Source organism: Tamandua tetradactyla, chromosome 23 (genome assembly GCF_023851605.1).
Source record: "Tamandua tetradactyla isolate mTamTet1 chromosome 23, mTamTet1.pri, whole genome shotgun sequence".
In the NCBI taxonomy this organism is placed as follows: Eukaryota; Metazoa; Chordata; class Mammalia; order Pilosa; family Myrmecophagidae; genus Tamandua; species Tamandua tetradactyla.
The window spans coordinates 8,913,744-8,927,138 of NC_135349.1; the positions used below are offsets into that span (position 1 = coordinate 8,913,744).

Here is a 13,395-nt window from a genome sequence, read left to right on the forward strand (position 1 = left end):
TAGTGGCCCGAGAGGAGAGCCAAGCGTGCAGGGCAGCGGCATGGCGGGGCCAAGCCCAGGTGGACGTCCTTTAGCAGCTCCAGGACGCGCGGCGGGAGCGGCGGTCGCTGAGGCTAGGCAGATGCGTCCTCCTAGAGGCACGAAACGAACTCCAGAGAGACTCCGGGCTCCGACGCGTCCTCTGGGCCCCCGAGTCTTAGGTTGGCTGTGGGCAGGGCACATGCGCGGGCTCTTGGGACCCCCAGCACCAGAGAGCAGCCAAACGAACCAAGCGCAGTACGCCGCGGACTCCCACAATGCACCGCTCGGCCCGGCCCGGCCCCGCCCCTCCGCTGCGCTCCCCAACGCGGCGGCGCCGCCGGCCTTACAGCGCAGGCGCGATCTCCACTACGCGGCGCGGGGCGAGACTCGTCTCCGCGGCCGCTGTCAGGCGCAGGCGCCGTGCGCCCCATCGCGTCCAGCCTTGAGCCCCACGGCCTCTGCCCCCCACGTCTCAGGTTATTACGCCCAGTGATTCAGGCATTCCGTCCCTACCTCCGCCTCCTGAGTCGCGCACACTCCTGTAGCTATAACAGTTTATTAGCAGCCCAGAGGGGCGAAGGCACCGCGGGGGAGGGAGCTCGGCCCGAGACATGCAGAGGTTGGGGAGCCCTCGGGGAAAGTTGGGGTGCGGGGCAGGATCTAGGGCTCCTCGGGATTACATCCCAGCCCTTAAATAAATAGTATATACAGCTAGGGGGCCGGGCGGGCGGGCAGGGCAGCGGGCTCTGGGGACCCGCCCTGGTCACAGGTCTGAGCAGCGATCCTGCTTGCTGTAATGGTCGAACTGGTTCTTCCAGTGCACCATGTAGGAGCTCCAGCGGTGGAACTCGGCCTTCCACTGCCGCTCGGCCTCGTCCAGCGTGTCTGCGGCCGGAGCGCCGGCGAGCGGCCGGGGGTGGGGGGGAAGACACGGGGAACGGCGGCCACGGACATGAGGGCGGGGGGCGCGGGAGGGCCAGGAGGACACGCGAGAAGGTGGGAGGCCACGGGGGCGAAGGGGTGGAAAGAGGATCGGGAGAACATGCGGAAGACGAGACGAGAGGGAGGATGGCAGAAGGGGGTGGTATGGGATGACCAGAGGGCACAGGGACACGGAGGGGACCAAGAGGAGAAGGGCCCGTGGGTCGGTGGGGAAAGAGAAGAGACAGAAATGGTTGGCGGTTATAGCCCCGGTGGGGGTGCATTCCAGCCTCGCGTCCTCACTCCCCCCCACCCCCCAACAGCAGGCTCAGGCTCCAAAGGATACTTTTATATATGTAAAAAAAAATGTGGCTTTTCCATTTCCATTTGAACAACAAAGACGTGTCGGGTCCTTGAGACGGGGTCTTGGGTCTCCCCTCTCCCCCACCCCTTTCCAGTTTGAGTCTTTCGATTTGAGGAGGGAGTGGGCGCGGGCTCCGAGGTCCCTAAGTGGGGCCCTTCCCACGTCCGCCCGCTCAATAGCGGGGGCCTCTGAGGCGGGAGGGGAAGGGGCCTCTGAGGCGGGAGGGGAAGGGGCCGAGGTCATAGCCGCAGGAGCCGGGAGGGGGCGCGGAGGAGGAGGAGGAGGGGCAGGGGGGGCCGGGCCTGGGCCTCGGGGCGGCCTCCCCGTGGGCGGGGCCCGCGCAGCTGCAGGGAGCTGGTGGGAGAAGAGAGGGGTTACGCCCCGCCGGCTTCCGCGGTCCCCATCGCTCCGCGCCCGCCGCCGCCCGTCCCCGCCCCACCGGGCCCCGCGTACCGGTGGCGCTGAGCAGTTTGGGCAGGAAGCGGTTCCAGAAGGCGCAGGCCTGCGCGCGCAGCCCCCGCCGCACCTCCAGCGGCCGCAGGGTCAGACTCACATATTGCTGCGCTCCCGCCGTGTATGGCGGCCACTGCGGGGACTTGGGGTCCCGGGGGTCGTTGGGGTCTCTGCGAGAGGAAGGGGGACGGCTCAGCTTCAGGCGAGCCTGCCCGTCCCGGGGATGGGGGGTGGGGTGGGGCTGGGGCCTGAGAGGCGGGACACTTCCTGACCCTTAGCTCTTGACAAACTCCATTCCCCTCCCTCTCACCCCTTCCTTAACCCTTCTTTCTCTTTTCCGGGGTCCCGCACCAGCCAAAGTCTCCCTCCTTCTGTCTCTCCCTCAGTTTCCCCACTCCATCTGTATCACTTTCTCCCATTAAAACAGTTGCTACGATTTCCCGACTCACTATGTCCTATCTCTACCAACACCAGGTTTACTTTTATGACACTCCTTTGATGGCGAATTGATTGTCCCTTCTTCAGACAGGTAACCTCATGCTGGGGGAGGGGTGGTGTCACCCAGCTAATAAATCATCACTGGACCGATATGACCCAGCTGGAAGGTTCGTGCTCCGAACTACTATGTGGACTTCTTTGCCTGTGTCTCTTTTTGTCCATCTTGTTGCCTTCCCACGGCCCCCCGCCCCCACTGCCGCACTCTCCCATCCCCACCCTTTAGGATCTAGCACCTTGCCTTCCTTTCCTCCCGCTCTCTCTCTGTCTCTCTCTGCTCCCCCCTTGCCTCCCTCCTCCCCAGAGGCCCCCCCACCTCCCCCAGCACTGCTGACCCTGTGCGGGCGAAGTTGGCCCAGTATCTCATCAGCCGCTGGGCAAAGAGTCTCTCCTCGGCCGTGTAGTTCAGTGAGGGTTCCAGGGGGAGCCCAAAGATGAACTCAATCTCGTAGCCGTGGGGCACCCCCATCCAGAGGGGCCAGGGGAGCGTGGAGGCCCGGTGGTTAAAGACGTAGGCGTAGACGCGGGCCCCCTGGGCGGCCAGTCGCCCGGCCAGCTGGGCCACGGGGCACACCACGTTGTGGTCGCCCACCACGTTGCTCAGGGACTCCCGCAGCCGCGCCGGGTCCTCGGGGTGCAGCCAGTCTGTGTAATGCAGGACCACGGCCTCGGCTGCCAGGTCACTCACCTGGGGAACTCCGACCCGCACCCCGGCCAGGAACTGGGCTCGGCTGATGAGAGACTCGTTGTCTTTGCTGAAGCCTGGGGCCCCATAAATCAGAAAATAGGAGCCCTCATCCTTCACCACACCCACCAGCACCTGGGTGGGGGTTGGGGGGACAGGATGGAGGGATGGGAGCACAGACAGACAGGCAGACAGAGACAGACAAAGATCCAGAAAGGTGAACAGACCCGGAACCACGGAGAAGGAGAGTATGAGGTTCGGGAAGGGATGGAGAGAGAGAGAAAATAGAATTGTATTTCCAATCCTCTCCACCCCACTGACTCCCCTGGGAACTGAAGGGGGTTTGTACCCTTAGGGAGAAGAGGGCGGCCACGGGGTCCAGAAGCCTGGGCCTTTGGTATGGGTCTTGAGTTCCCAGAGAAGGACAATGGGCCAGGAGGAACCAGTGCCACCCCTCCCGGCCACCAGTCACCTGCAGGCCATGGAAGTCTCCAGCGTTGATGAGGGCTTCGGGCGTGTCACTGAGGAAGTCGCCGTCCACCACAGGCACGAAAGAGAAGCGGAAGACGCTTTCCTGGGGCAGCACATGCCACTCATGGTCCACCAGGTCCTGGGCCGGCCGCGTCCGCAGGCAGGCCACCAGCTCTGTGTCATTGCCCCCGGCACCGCCCGGGGGACAACCCACCAGGCGGGCCAGCAGCGTGGCCCTGCGGCGGGCCTCCCCCACGCCCACGGTGGCCCAGGGCCCGTTGGGCGCCCCGCTCTGCAGGACGGCCCTGTGGAACAGGCCCCGGCTGGGCGGGGACAGCAGGTGCATGCCCACAGAGGCGGCGCCCGCGCTCTCCCCAAACAGCGTCACTGACGTCGGGTCTCCCCCAAAGGCCGCCACATTCTCCCGCACCCACTGCAGCGCCAGCCTCTGGTCCAACAGACCGACGTTGCCCGGGGCCTCCCGGCTCCCCGGCAGGGCCAGGAAACCAAAGGCTCCCACCCGGTAGTTCATGGACACCAGCACCGTGCCCTGCGCCTGCGTCAGGAAGCGGCCGTCGTACACGTCCAGGGAGGAGGCCCCGCTGTAGAAGCCGCCCCCGTAGATCCAGACGAGGACCGGGGCGGAGGACCTGGGCCGAGGGTACGGCGTCCATACGTTGAGGTAGAGGCAGTCCTCGCTCAGCTCGCGGTTGGGGTTCCACATCTCGGTGCCTTCAAAGCCGGGGTACAGGGTGTCCACGTATTGGTAGCAGACACTCTGGAAGGCCGTGGCGTCCAGCACCCCTGACCAGGGTCGCTTGGGCTCCGGGGGCAGAAAGCGACGGGGGCCCACAGGTGGCTCCGCGTAGGGGATGCCCAGGAAGGCAGAGACAGGGCCCCCGGGGGCCAGGAGGCGGATGCCCCGCAGCTGGCCCCCGCGCACGGCCACCAGCAGCTCCGGGTCCTCGGCGCCCTCGGCCCCTCCTCCCAGGAGGAAGAGGAGGAGAAGGAGTGGGGGCATCAGGGAGGGTGTGGGCGGGGGTCGCCGCCGGGGCCCCATGGCTGCCAGGGAGGGCGTCTGCTGGGAGGAAGAAAGGCACAGGGTGAAGGCGGGAGGCGGCGGGAGGGAGGAGGTCAGGTAACTCTCTCGCCGCGGGGTTATCGCTGAGCTGCCGAGCAGGTGGGGCAAGTTGGCCGCGAGGAGGAGAGGCGTGGAGGGAAGGAGGGAGGGAAACAGAGACAAGGACACGGGCAGACCGGGCCAAGCAAGAGGGGACAGAGGCCAGGCCGTCACACACCCAGACAGTCAAATATGGGGAAGAGAAGAGGGAGGAGCGCGGCCTGGGATTCCCCTTCCCCCTGCCCCGCCGAGGGCCTACTGTTCCTCACCTCCCTCCCCGCGCGCGGCGGACAGAGCTGGGCCCAGTGCGTGCAGTGCGGGCACCAGAGGCCACAGTCCACGCACAGGCATCGCGACAGGGGCGGGGCCTGCACCGCCCCGCGGCATGACCGTGCAGCCCGAGCGTCTCCGAGGCTGGTCAGGGCCGGGGCCCTGGACGGTGGGTCGGGCATTCAGGGGCACCCCAAATCCTGCCTGCTGGCCCCGCCCTTCCCCACCCCACCCTCTCTCTGGCCCAGCGCGCCCGTGCTCGCCAACCCCGCCGTCCCCCGCCCAGCCCCAGCCGACAGGCTCGCGCGCCCTCGCCCCCCAGGATCGCGGGCCCTCGATGCGTCCGATGCTGCGGTGCGCGCCGCCGCCAATGGGGGGCAGTAGAGACCGCGAAAAGGACCGCGCTCCCCGCCCGGATCCTGGGAGCCGGGAACTCGGGGCGGGGGTCTATGGGCTCGCGGGTATTTCGGAGGGGCCTGAAGGGCGAGTCGGACGCCTGTGTCACCGGGGCTCCCGAGATCCCCGGCTGCCGACGCGGGGGCGCTATTTTGGGGCAGCAGCTGCTAGCTGTTCCGGCCTTTCCAGCCAAGGGATCAAAATTCCCCGGGTCGGAACTCCCCCCTTCTCCCGGCGGCCACCCCTCAGTCCTTGTCGCCCGGAGCTGGGGGTGGGGCTGGTGATGCCGGAGATTAACTAGGAAACCCGAGCGGAGCTAATTATAGTTCGGGGCTTCCGCTGAGTCTCCCCTTCCCAAAAAAACAGAGACGGAGTTCCCAAGGAAGGGGGGCGCCTGGGCCTCGCGGGGGCCTCGGCTGGGCGCTGCGCAGGGGCACTGGGGTCCCAGCCCTCGGGAAGTGGGGGGCCAGTCGGGCGCCAGGAACCGGCGCAGCTCGGGTTCCGCCCCTGGCAGGGGTCGTCTTCCAGAAGCCCAGACTTGGGGGCGAAAGGGGAAAGGGGTGCTCGGGGGACCCCGCAGGAATTTCAGAGGAGAGGCGTTGGCCAGGCCTGCGGGGTGCCTGCTTGCCCGCCGACGTCCGTAAGTACACGGCGGCGAGGGAAGAGTTAAGGGTGAGTGGGAGGGGGGCGCCGGGTGGGTGGGGGTGGTCGCTGGGCAGGTCCGGGGGCGCGGGGGTCCCTCCGGGAGCGCACAGTTCTCCGGACGCGGGATGGGCCCCGGGACCGGGGGAGGGTCCCGGGAGGAGTCGGAGACTCACCTGAGGCGGCCGAGCCGGGCCGGGCCGGGCCGCGCCGGGAGCTGGAGGCGGCCGCTGTTCCCCGGCGCTGGCTGAGCCGACTCTGACAGCCGCCGCCTCCGGCCCCCCGCACACACCCCCTCCGGGCCGCTCGGCGCCCCCGCCCGCCCCCGCCCACTGTCTCCGCCCCCGCCCCTCCCCGCTGCCCCGGGCTGGGCTGCCACCTCCCCTCCCTCTCCCTCCGTCGAAGCCCAAGACCCGGGGACCCGGGGTGGGGGTGGGGGCCCCCGACGGACTCCAGTGGCAGACGCCGGCAGACGGATGGACACGCGGTGACAGACACGACAGAACGACCTGCAGCGGCGGAACAGACACCCACGGTGACAGACATACGCAGGCGGATGGTCTCATGCAGCGACAGACAGAGACAGACTCAGTGACGGACACCCACAGACGGACGCAGCCACCCGCACACACGGACAGCCTCGATGGAGGCGGGGAGGCTGCGGCAGGGCCCAAGGCCGCGCGGGTCCTTGAGACCAAAGAGAGCATTCTTGGCCGCGACACAGCCGGGGGTGGCGTGGGAGGAGCTGCACGTGAGAGTGTGGCTGGGTCCCCCACAGGGGCTGGGGTGGCGCTGGTGGGGAAAAGGTGACGTGGGAAACCCCTGGGGGGTGAAGGGACATCGGTGAGAATGAGGATGTGAGCATGCGATCGCGAGTGGAAAAGGAGGGGACCCCCATGGAGGAAAAAGACCCCAGTGGGGAGAACGAGGAGACTCGGGGACACCCGAGAGGGAAGGCCGCCGGGTGGCACGCGCAAGGCTGCCGGGCGAGGCCGCGCTCCGGCTGCCGCAGTGGAAACTTCCGGAACCCCCGCGGGTGGGTTTGCGCTGGTTCCCTGACGGGTGACCTCGGACTTTCGTCACCAGAGTCCGGCCGGGCCATGACATCACCAGGCCACGTTCCCATTGGCCGCCGCGCCCGGCAGGTGGGAGCGGCCTGGCCGCGCTGCCCCCAGCCTGCTCCGAGGGGCCGGGGCCCTCCCGGGGGCACCGAGGGGAAAGGTGCGGTGGCGGCGGCGTCCCCGCGCCCGAGCTGGGGCTGGGGGAGGCGGGGGCCGGGGTGACACACGAGTCCGTCGCGCTCAGGGGTCCTCTCCCGGGGCGCCTGGCTCGTGAACCCGGACACCGAAGCGCGGGAGACCCGCCGGCGCGGGCGAGCGTGGGGGCGAGCGTGCGCGCGCGCGGCTGTGCGGGGACGTGCGTGAGCGGACGCGCACGCACGCTCGTTCGCTCGGCCGCCAGTGATCGCCGCGCTCCCCGCGGCGCCACGGGCCCTCGTCCACAGCCACGAAGGGCGGAGGGTACCGGGTCTCGGGGTCTCGCTGGGGGGGGGGTCGCGGGGCCCCTCCCGCGTCAGGAGACGTGCCCTGCTCCGGGCGACGCGGTTCCCGGTTCTCCAGGCGGGGCGCGGCCCAGCCCGGCCCGCCCCGCGGGAACCGGCCCCTGCAGCCCCGGAATCCGCGGCGACCGCCAGGTGGCGCCCGAGGCAGCCGCTCCGGCCTTGAGACGCGGGGCGGCGGGGGCGGCGGGACTCAGTCTCTGGCTGTCCGCTCTCGCCTCTTCGGGTACCTCCCCTTCAGGGGCGTGCAGCGTCCTGGCTGCGGGCCCCCCAATAGTGAGCCCTCTTCCCGGCGTCGGGTTTTCGGAAGAACAGGAGTAAGGGCTGAGGGTCGAGGTAGGGGAGGAAAGACCGGGCGGTCGGTGTTGCTACGGGAGAAAAAGATCCGAGCAGGTTTGGGGCGTGGTAACTGTGATTTATTGGGATGATGGAAATAAACCATGAACAAGGGAGCAGAGGCTTCCCCGGCCCTACAGCTGTAGGGCTTTTTGGTCTGTAAATGCCCAGGTCGTGAGTCTCCCTCCCCCCCCGCCCCACCCCAGTCGCGCTGCAAAACGGGCTGTGCCACGCACACATCACCTAATACTCAAAGCATGCAGCGGAGATGGATGGCGAGGGCAGCGCCGGGTTAGCACCAACGTGTGAACCAGGAACGTGCTTAGAAAGGGAAAGGCTGGGGTGTGTTCTAGGGGCTGGCCCAGTAGGGACCTCCTGGGAGAGGACGGTGCCGACCCCAGCCCGCCCCGAGGCTGAAGTCGATGCCAGGGTGCCCAGGGTGGGCTGGAACTCCTAGGGAGGCAGATCCTATTTTCAGCTGGGTTGGGGTGAGTGGATTTAGCCCTGGGGAGGGCAGCCCGGGTGTGTCTGCTGCAACTGAGAACAGGGGCAGTTCCTGCCTGCTGGGGGTGGTAGCAGTGCTTCAGTATTTGGGGGGAAATCCATGGGAGGTGAGGGCAAGGAGGGGTTGTGGAGCTTTCTGAAGCTGAGCAGTACTTTATTCTTTCCTTGGGGGTGGTGGGAGGCCAGTGAGCAGGAGAGGGAAGGAGACATGGAGTTTCTGATGATGCTTGTTGAGTCTGGAGCAGGGAAGGGATATGGCCATTTATGTCCATACGTGTTTCCCTTCCCAGGTCTGGGGAGATCAGGGGCAGCTGCACAGGGGAAAGGGAGGAAGGGCAGGCAGGCCCTGCAGGGGGGTGGGTCGCGGTCAGAGAAGGGTTACCTGCTCCTGGAGCCCCCAGTGCTGCTCTGGGTCTTGGGGTCAGAGAAGAGATCAGCTGCAAGTCCCGTCAGTTGACTGCGGGTCTACATGGAGTCTAGGACCTGTGAGTGGGTGTTGCAGGGGGAGACCCGGGGTTCTGTAGCTGCCAGCACCTTTGGGAGAAGGCTTAAGGGGCCTGGGTGCACCCTTGACCTGCACTTTGTCCTAGGCAGCGAGGATGAGGGGAACCCTGCAGGTTCTGTCCCTGTCTGGGAGAGCTTTTCCATTAGCAGGGGGCCCAGCGGAGAGGAACCAGGATAGAGAGTGCAGGTGCAGCGTGGGCACAGGGCTTCGGAGCAAGACCTGGGCTGCAGGTCCTAATTCCTGGGTTCTTGCCCGATGCTGCCGCTGGCAGGCGGTGAGGCCTCTGGAGAGCCACACACTTTGTCTGGGCCTCCATTTCCCCATCTGTAAAATGGCAGATGGCATTTGAGCGTAGATCAGAATCACAGGGGCCACTCAGACAGGCTGATCCATTTGGTCTGAGGTTTTTTTTTTTTCCAATTATGACAGTAACATATGTACAATGTAACATTTCTCATTTCAAAACCATTTTTGAGTTCACAAGTCAGTGGTATCGATTGCATTCACAGCATTATGTGGTCATCTCCACCGTCCAGTACCAAAGCTTTTCCCACGCCAGATGGGGTTCCCGAGTCTGCGTTTGTTAGCAAGTCCTCAGGATGGCCAGGAAGGTGGTTTGAGAACCGTGGGAGGAGAAATGCAACAGAAAGTGCCTCGGGGTGGGTCCGCGGCAACTGGCCAGAGGCAGATGGAGGGGGACTCGAGCCTGGCCTTAAACATGAATCAACTCCACCCTGCCCGTCCCCTCTCCTTGCTGCCTCCTCTTAGCTCCATCTCACCCCATTTCTCTTTTAAAATTTTGTAAAATCTGGTGTAGTTCTTGTTCTTCTAATGAAAGTGACAGCTGCCATGGGTGGCCATGCCCAGCTTGCCCCGCGCTGGGAGAGGCCGGGTGGCATATGCAGGAGGGGCTCGTGGGGGCACGGCTCGCACCTCAGAGACTGTTGTGCTGCAGCCATGAAGAGGTCAGCTCGCCAGTGAATGACAGACACTGTCAGATCTCGCTTGTGTGAAATGCCCAGAATCAGCAAAGTTCAGAGAGACAGATGGTAAATTAGAGGTTACCAGGGGTTGGGGGGTAAGAGGGAGTTAGTACTTAGTGGGGGCAAAGTCTCTGCTTGGGGTGATGAGGAAGGTGGGGAAATGGATGGGGGTGATGGGAACAACACAGTGTTTTGATTGTAATTAATATCGCCGAACCATGCACTTGAAAGTGGTTACATGGGAAATTTCGAATCGTTTAGATGTTACTACAATATAAAGTTAAAAGAAAAAAAGAGAAACTGTTAGAGTTGAAACTAAATAGACCGTGCATGGTGAAAACAACAGGAAAATAAAGAAACTTGTAAGAATAAGGAACAAATTGAAAAGCAATCATTATCCAATCACCAGAGATAACTGCAGTTTTAGAAGTAAAAAATCAAAACTAGGGCCACAGTTCAGCAGAGAAGGTAAGTATTCCTTGGATGTGCTCCCTTGGCAGTCAGTAGAGTTGGTGAACTACCTGGGATGCATTATTCCAGTATTCCTCCCTACCGGCAACTAATAAATGTATCATTTTAAAAAGGGGATGTCATGGTTAGGGACAGGTGTCAACTTGGCCAAGTTGTGGTACCTGTTCATCTGATTGGGCAAGCACTGGCCTGTCTGTTGCAATGAGGACATTTCATAGGATTAGGTCATGATCACATCAGCTACATCCACAGCTGATTCCATTTGTAATCAGCCAAAGGGGAGTGTCTTCTGCAATTAGTGATGCTAAATCCAATCATGGGAAGCCTTTTAAGGAGGACTCAGAGGAGACAGGTTGCATTCCTGCTTTGGCTGGTGAGCCTCTCCTGTGGAGTTCATCCAGGCCATCCATTGGAGTCATCGGCTTCGCAGCCTGCCCTATGGATTTTGGACTCTGTGCCTACGGTCACGTGAGACACTTTCATAAATTTTATATTTGCAAGTGTTCCCTGTTGATTCTGTTTCTCTAGAGAACCCTAACTAATACAGGGGACCATGCCACTCTCTTGCATTTTGCAAAATCAGATCTAGTGGGGTGTAGAGGGAGAAAGGATGGAAGTGAGAGGTGGGGACAGACATCCCTGCCTGCTGTTAGGAACTGCTCATGCCAGACTCCTTGAACTGGACTTTTCTAGAGCCTTCCACGAGGCCTGCCTTAGCTCTCCTGGGGTCCCTAAAGCTTTCAGATTTCAAAGCTGTTGACTGTTGACTGGCTTCAGCTGGCTTCTCCAGAGTGTCGGTGGCTTGCCCATTCCTTCCAGGTGTCAGAAACAATAAACCACATGTTTTATTTCATTTGTATAAGATTCTAGAAAAGGCAAAACCATAGTGATGGAGAATAGAGTAGTGTTCCCTCCCTGCTGTCTGCCTGGGATTTGTCCCGGAGTTTCTATCCCTCCATGTCTGGGAACTTTGCCATGTCAAGTCAGAGCAGCGAAGAAGCCAAGTGTAGTGAAAACCACAGTCATAACAGGAAGGTGAGGCACCTGCATCTGGTGTCAGCTTTCCTGTCCCCTACCTGGGCAAGACTGAAAATCAGGTCTGGTTACAGAACCTTCATCGAGGGGGTTGCTTATTCTGAGCAGTGAGTATGCCATTTAATCCTGGCACAATGCATGTGCCCAGGAAATGTTAGCACTTGTTGTTTGAGCTCCCAGGCAGCCGGTGTCACCCACTCTGCCAGACATACAAATGTAACCCAGCTGTTTTTCCATTCCACGTTATTTTCTGGGAATCATTCCTCCATATCTGAGGCGCCCACATATCCACCGTTTGGCACTACATTAATTCACCACAGCTGGCATATGTATTCTCTAATCATGGAGCATTTTGGTTACCTTGAGGTTTTCCCCATTATAAATGATTCTGTGCAGTAAATTCCTTACACATTGTCCCTCTCTGTTGAAGTGATTTCCTTATATCACCTTCCCATCAAAAGCTGTGATGGGTTTTATGTCTCTTGTTACATATTATCAAGTTAGTCTCTGGGAAGATGGTACTAAGTTCAGGCCTGGCTTTCTGGAATTCAGCTCACTCCTGCTTTCAGGATGAACTGTCTTCTCAGTCAGTGAGCACTAACCAGGGATTTCCCTGGGCCGCCCCCTCCTCCAGGCAGTGCATCCTGTGGCTCAGTCTTCTGGTAACTGATAAATGCTCTCTGCTCCCAACTCCCATCAAATCTTTCTTTCTTTTTTCCCCCCCTTTTAAAATCAGATATATACCCGGTCAAATAGTTCTACAAGTTGATTATAACAACCAACATTTTCCCTTCCCTTCCCTTCCATTTCCAGGGCTCCTTTTTCTAAAGAGGCTTCTCTACTCCCCACATGCCAAATTTCCCCTCCGGCTTTACAGAGGTATAATTTACATAAATACAATCTATATAATACATATAAAAAATAAGATTGATACATTTTTAGTCTATAGTTTGATGGTTTTGGTGAATGTGTACAGTCGTGTGATCACTACCACAGTTCAGAGGGCATTTTCACCACCCCTCCCCCCACACTAAAACTTTCCTCCTGTCTCTTTGTAGACAATTCCCTCCTTTGATCTCTGGCTCCAGGAAATTGCTACTTTGTTTTCCGTCACTATGGCCGTCACTATGGTTTTGCCTTTTCTCGAGTTTTATATAAATGAAATCAATTTTGTAGTCTATTGTATTTGATTCCTTTTCCTAAGTATAATATTTTTGACACTCGTCCAAGTTGTCGCATGTTGAGCTCATTCCATTTTATTGCCATGCAATATTATATGGCCACACTGTGATTTGTTTATCTCGTCACCAGTTGATAGATATCCCCACACCCAGTTTTTTGCTGTTATAATTAATACTGAAGTGAATATTTGCACGCGAGATTTTGTGTGGCTCTAACTTGCCATTTGTCATGTGTAAACATCTAGAGCAGGAGTGCCATGTCAGATGATAATGGTGCGTTTAAGTTGCCATAACGATGTCCTAAGTCACCTCCATTTTGCATCTCCACCACTAATGCATGGAATTCCAGTTGCACGCAGTCTTTTTAACTTTAGCCACTGTAGTGGGTATGTAGTTGTGATAGGTTCAATTATGTACCCTGTCGTAGACATGTTCTTCATCTGTATTCCTGTGGGTGAGAACCCACTATAAATAAGATCTCTTGATGATATTTTTTAGTTAAGGTGTGCCCCAACTGAATGAGATTGGGTCTTAATCTGGATTAGTGGAGGCCTTTCAAAGAGAAAGGACCCAGAAGCCAGAGTTGGAGAAAGCCATGGGGGGTGGGGGAGGGGGACCTGGAAGCTGGAGGTCAACTGATCCCAGAAGAAAGGAGAGGACACTGCTATGTGTAATATGTTCTCAAGATATCTGTGTGCAGTATATATTTATGTGAAAATTTTCCTGGGACTCCACACGTGTGGATAAAAGAAACAAGCAAGGAAGAAAAGCGAGGGAGAAGGGCAGGAGGAGACAGGGAGAGGGAGGGAGGGCAGGTGGAAAACTAAAGAAAAAATTTCACATGAAAACAGAAGTTTTAAAAAATACACTGAAAATAATTTTACCTGTGGCATTCGTATATCATAAACATACTGTAAGACTCTTCAGTAACCAACAAAATCATACTAAGTCACTTCTGAAAGTATCTTTGGAGACAATAAATTA

General features: G+C 59.9%; 1 protein-coding gene across 2 annotated transcripts; it reads right to left on the reverse strand.

Moving 5' to 3' along the window:
- Window positions 1-561: 561 nt before the first annotated feature.
- On the reverse strand, window positions 562-5,019 carry ACHE (acetylcholinesterase (Yt blood group)). Of its 2 annotated transcripts, none has more exons than XM_077140838.1 (5): window positions 4,800-5,019; window positions 3,412-4,488; window positions 2,590-3,074; window positions 1,760-1,929; window positions 562-906 (listed from the first exon to the last, which is right to left on the reverse strand). In XM_077140838.1, the coding sequence occupies exons 1-5, from the start codon at window positions 4,980-4,982 to the stop codon at window positions 785-787; spliced, it is 2,037 nt and encodes a 678-aa protein (XP_076996953.1). In that variant the 5' UTR covers window positions 4,983-5,019; the 3' UTR covers window positions 562-784. The 2 variants fall into 2 exon arrangements, with proteins under 2 accessions (XP_076996953.1, XP_076996954.1); XM_077140839.1 differs by having other exon boundaries at window positions 3,412-4,487; window positions 4,791-4,932.
- Window positions 5,020-13,395: the final 8,376 nt, after the last annotated feature.

What these genes read in the sequence shown, in the direction of transcription:
- ACHE (XM_077140838.1), bottom strand. Translation starts at nt 4,982, where the DNA reads ATGCCCGACCCACCGTCCAGGGCCCCGGCCCTGACCAGCCTCGGAGAC. An exon ending in CGCCGCGCGCGGGGAGGGAG is followed by an intron (nt 4,489 to 4,799) that starts GTGAGGAACAGT and finishes TCCTCCCAGCAG; the next exon opens with ACGCCCTCCCTGGCAGCCAT. An exon ending in CAAACTGCTCAGCGCCACCG is followed by an intron (nt 907 to 1,759) that starts GTACGCGGGGCC and finishes CTCCGGCCGCAG; the next exon opens with ACACGCTGGACGAGGCCGAG.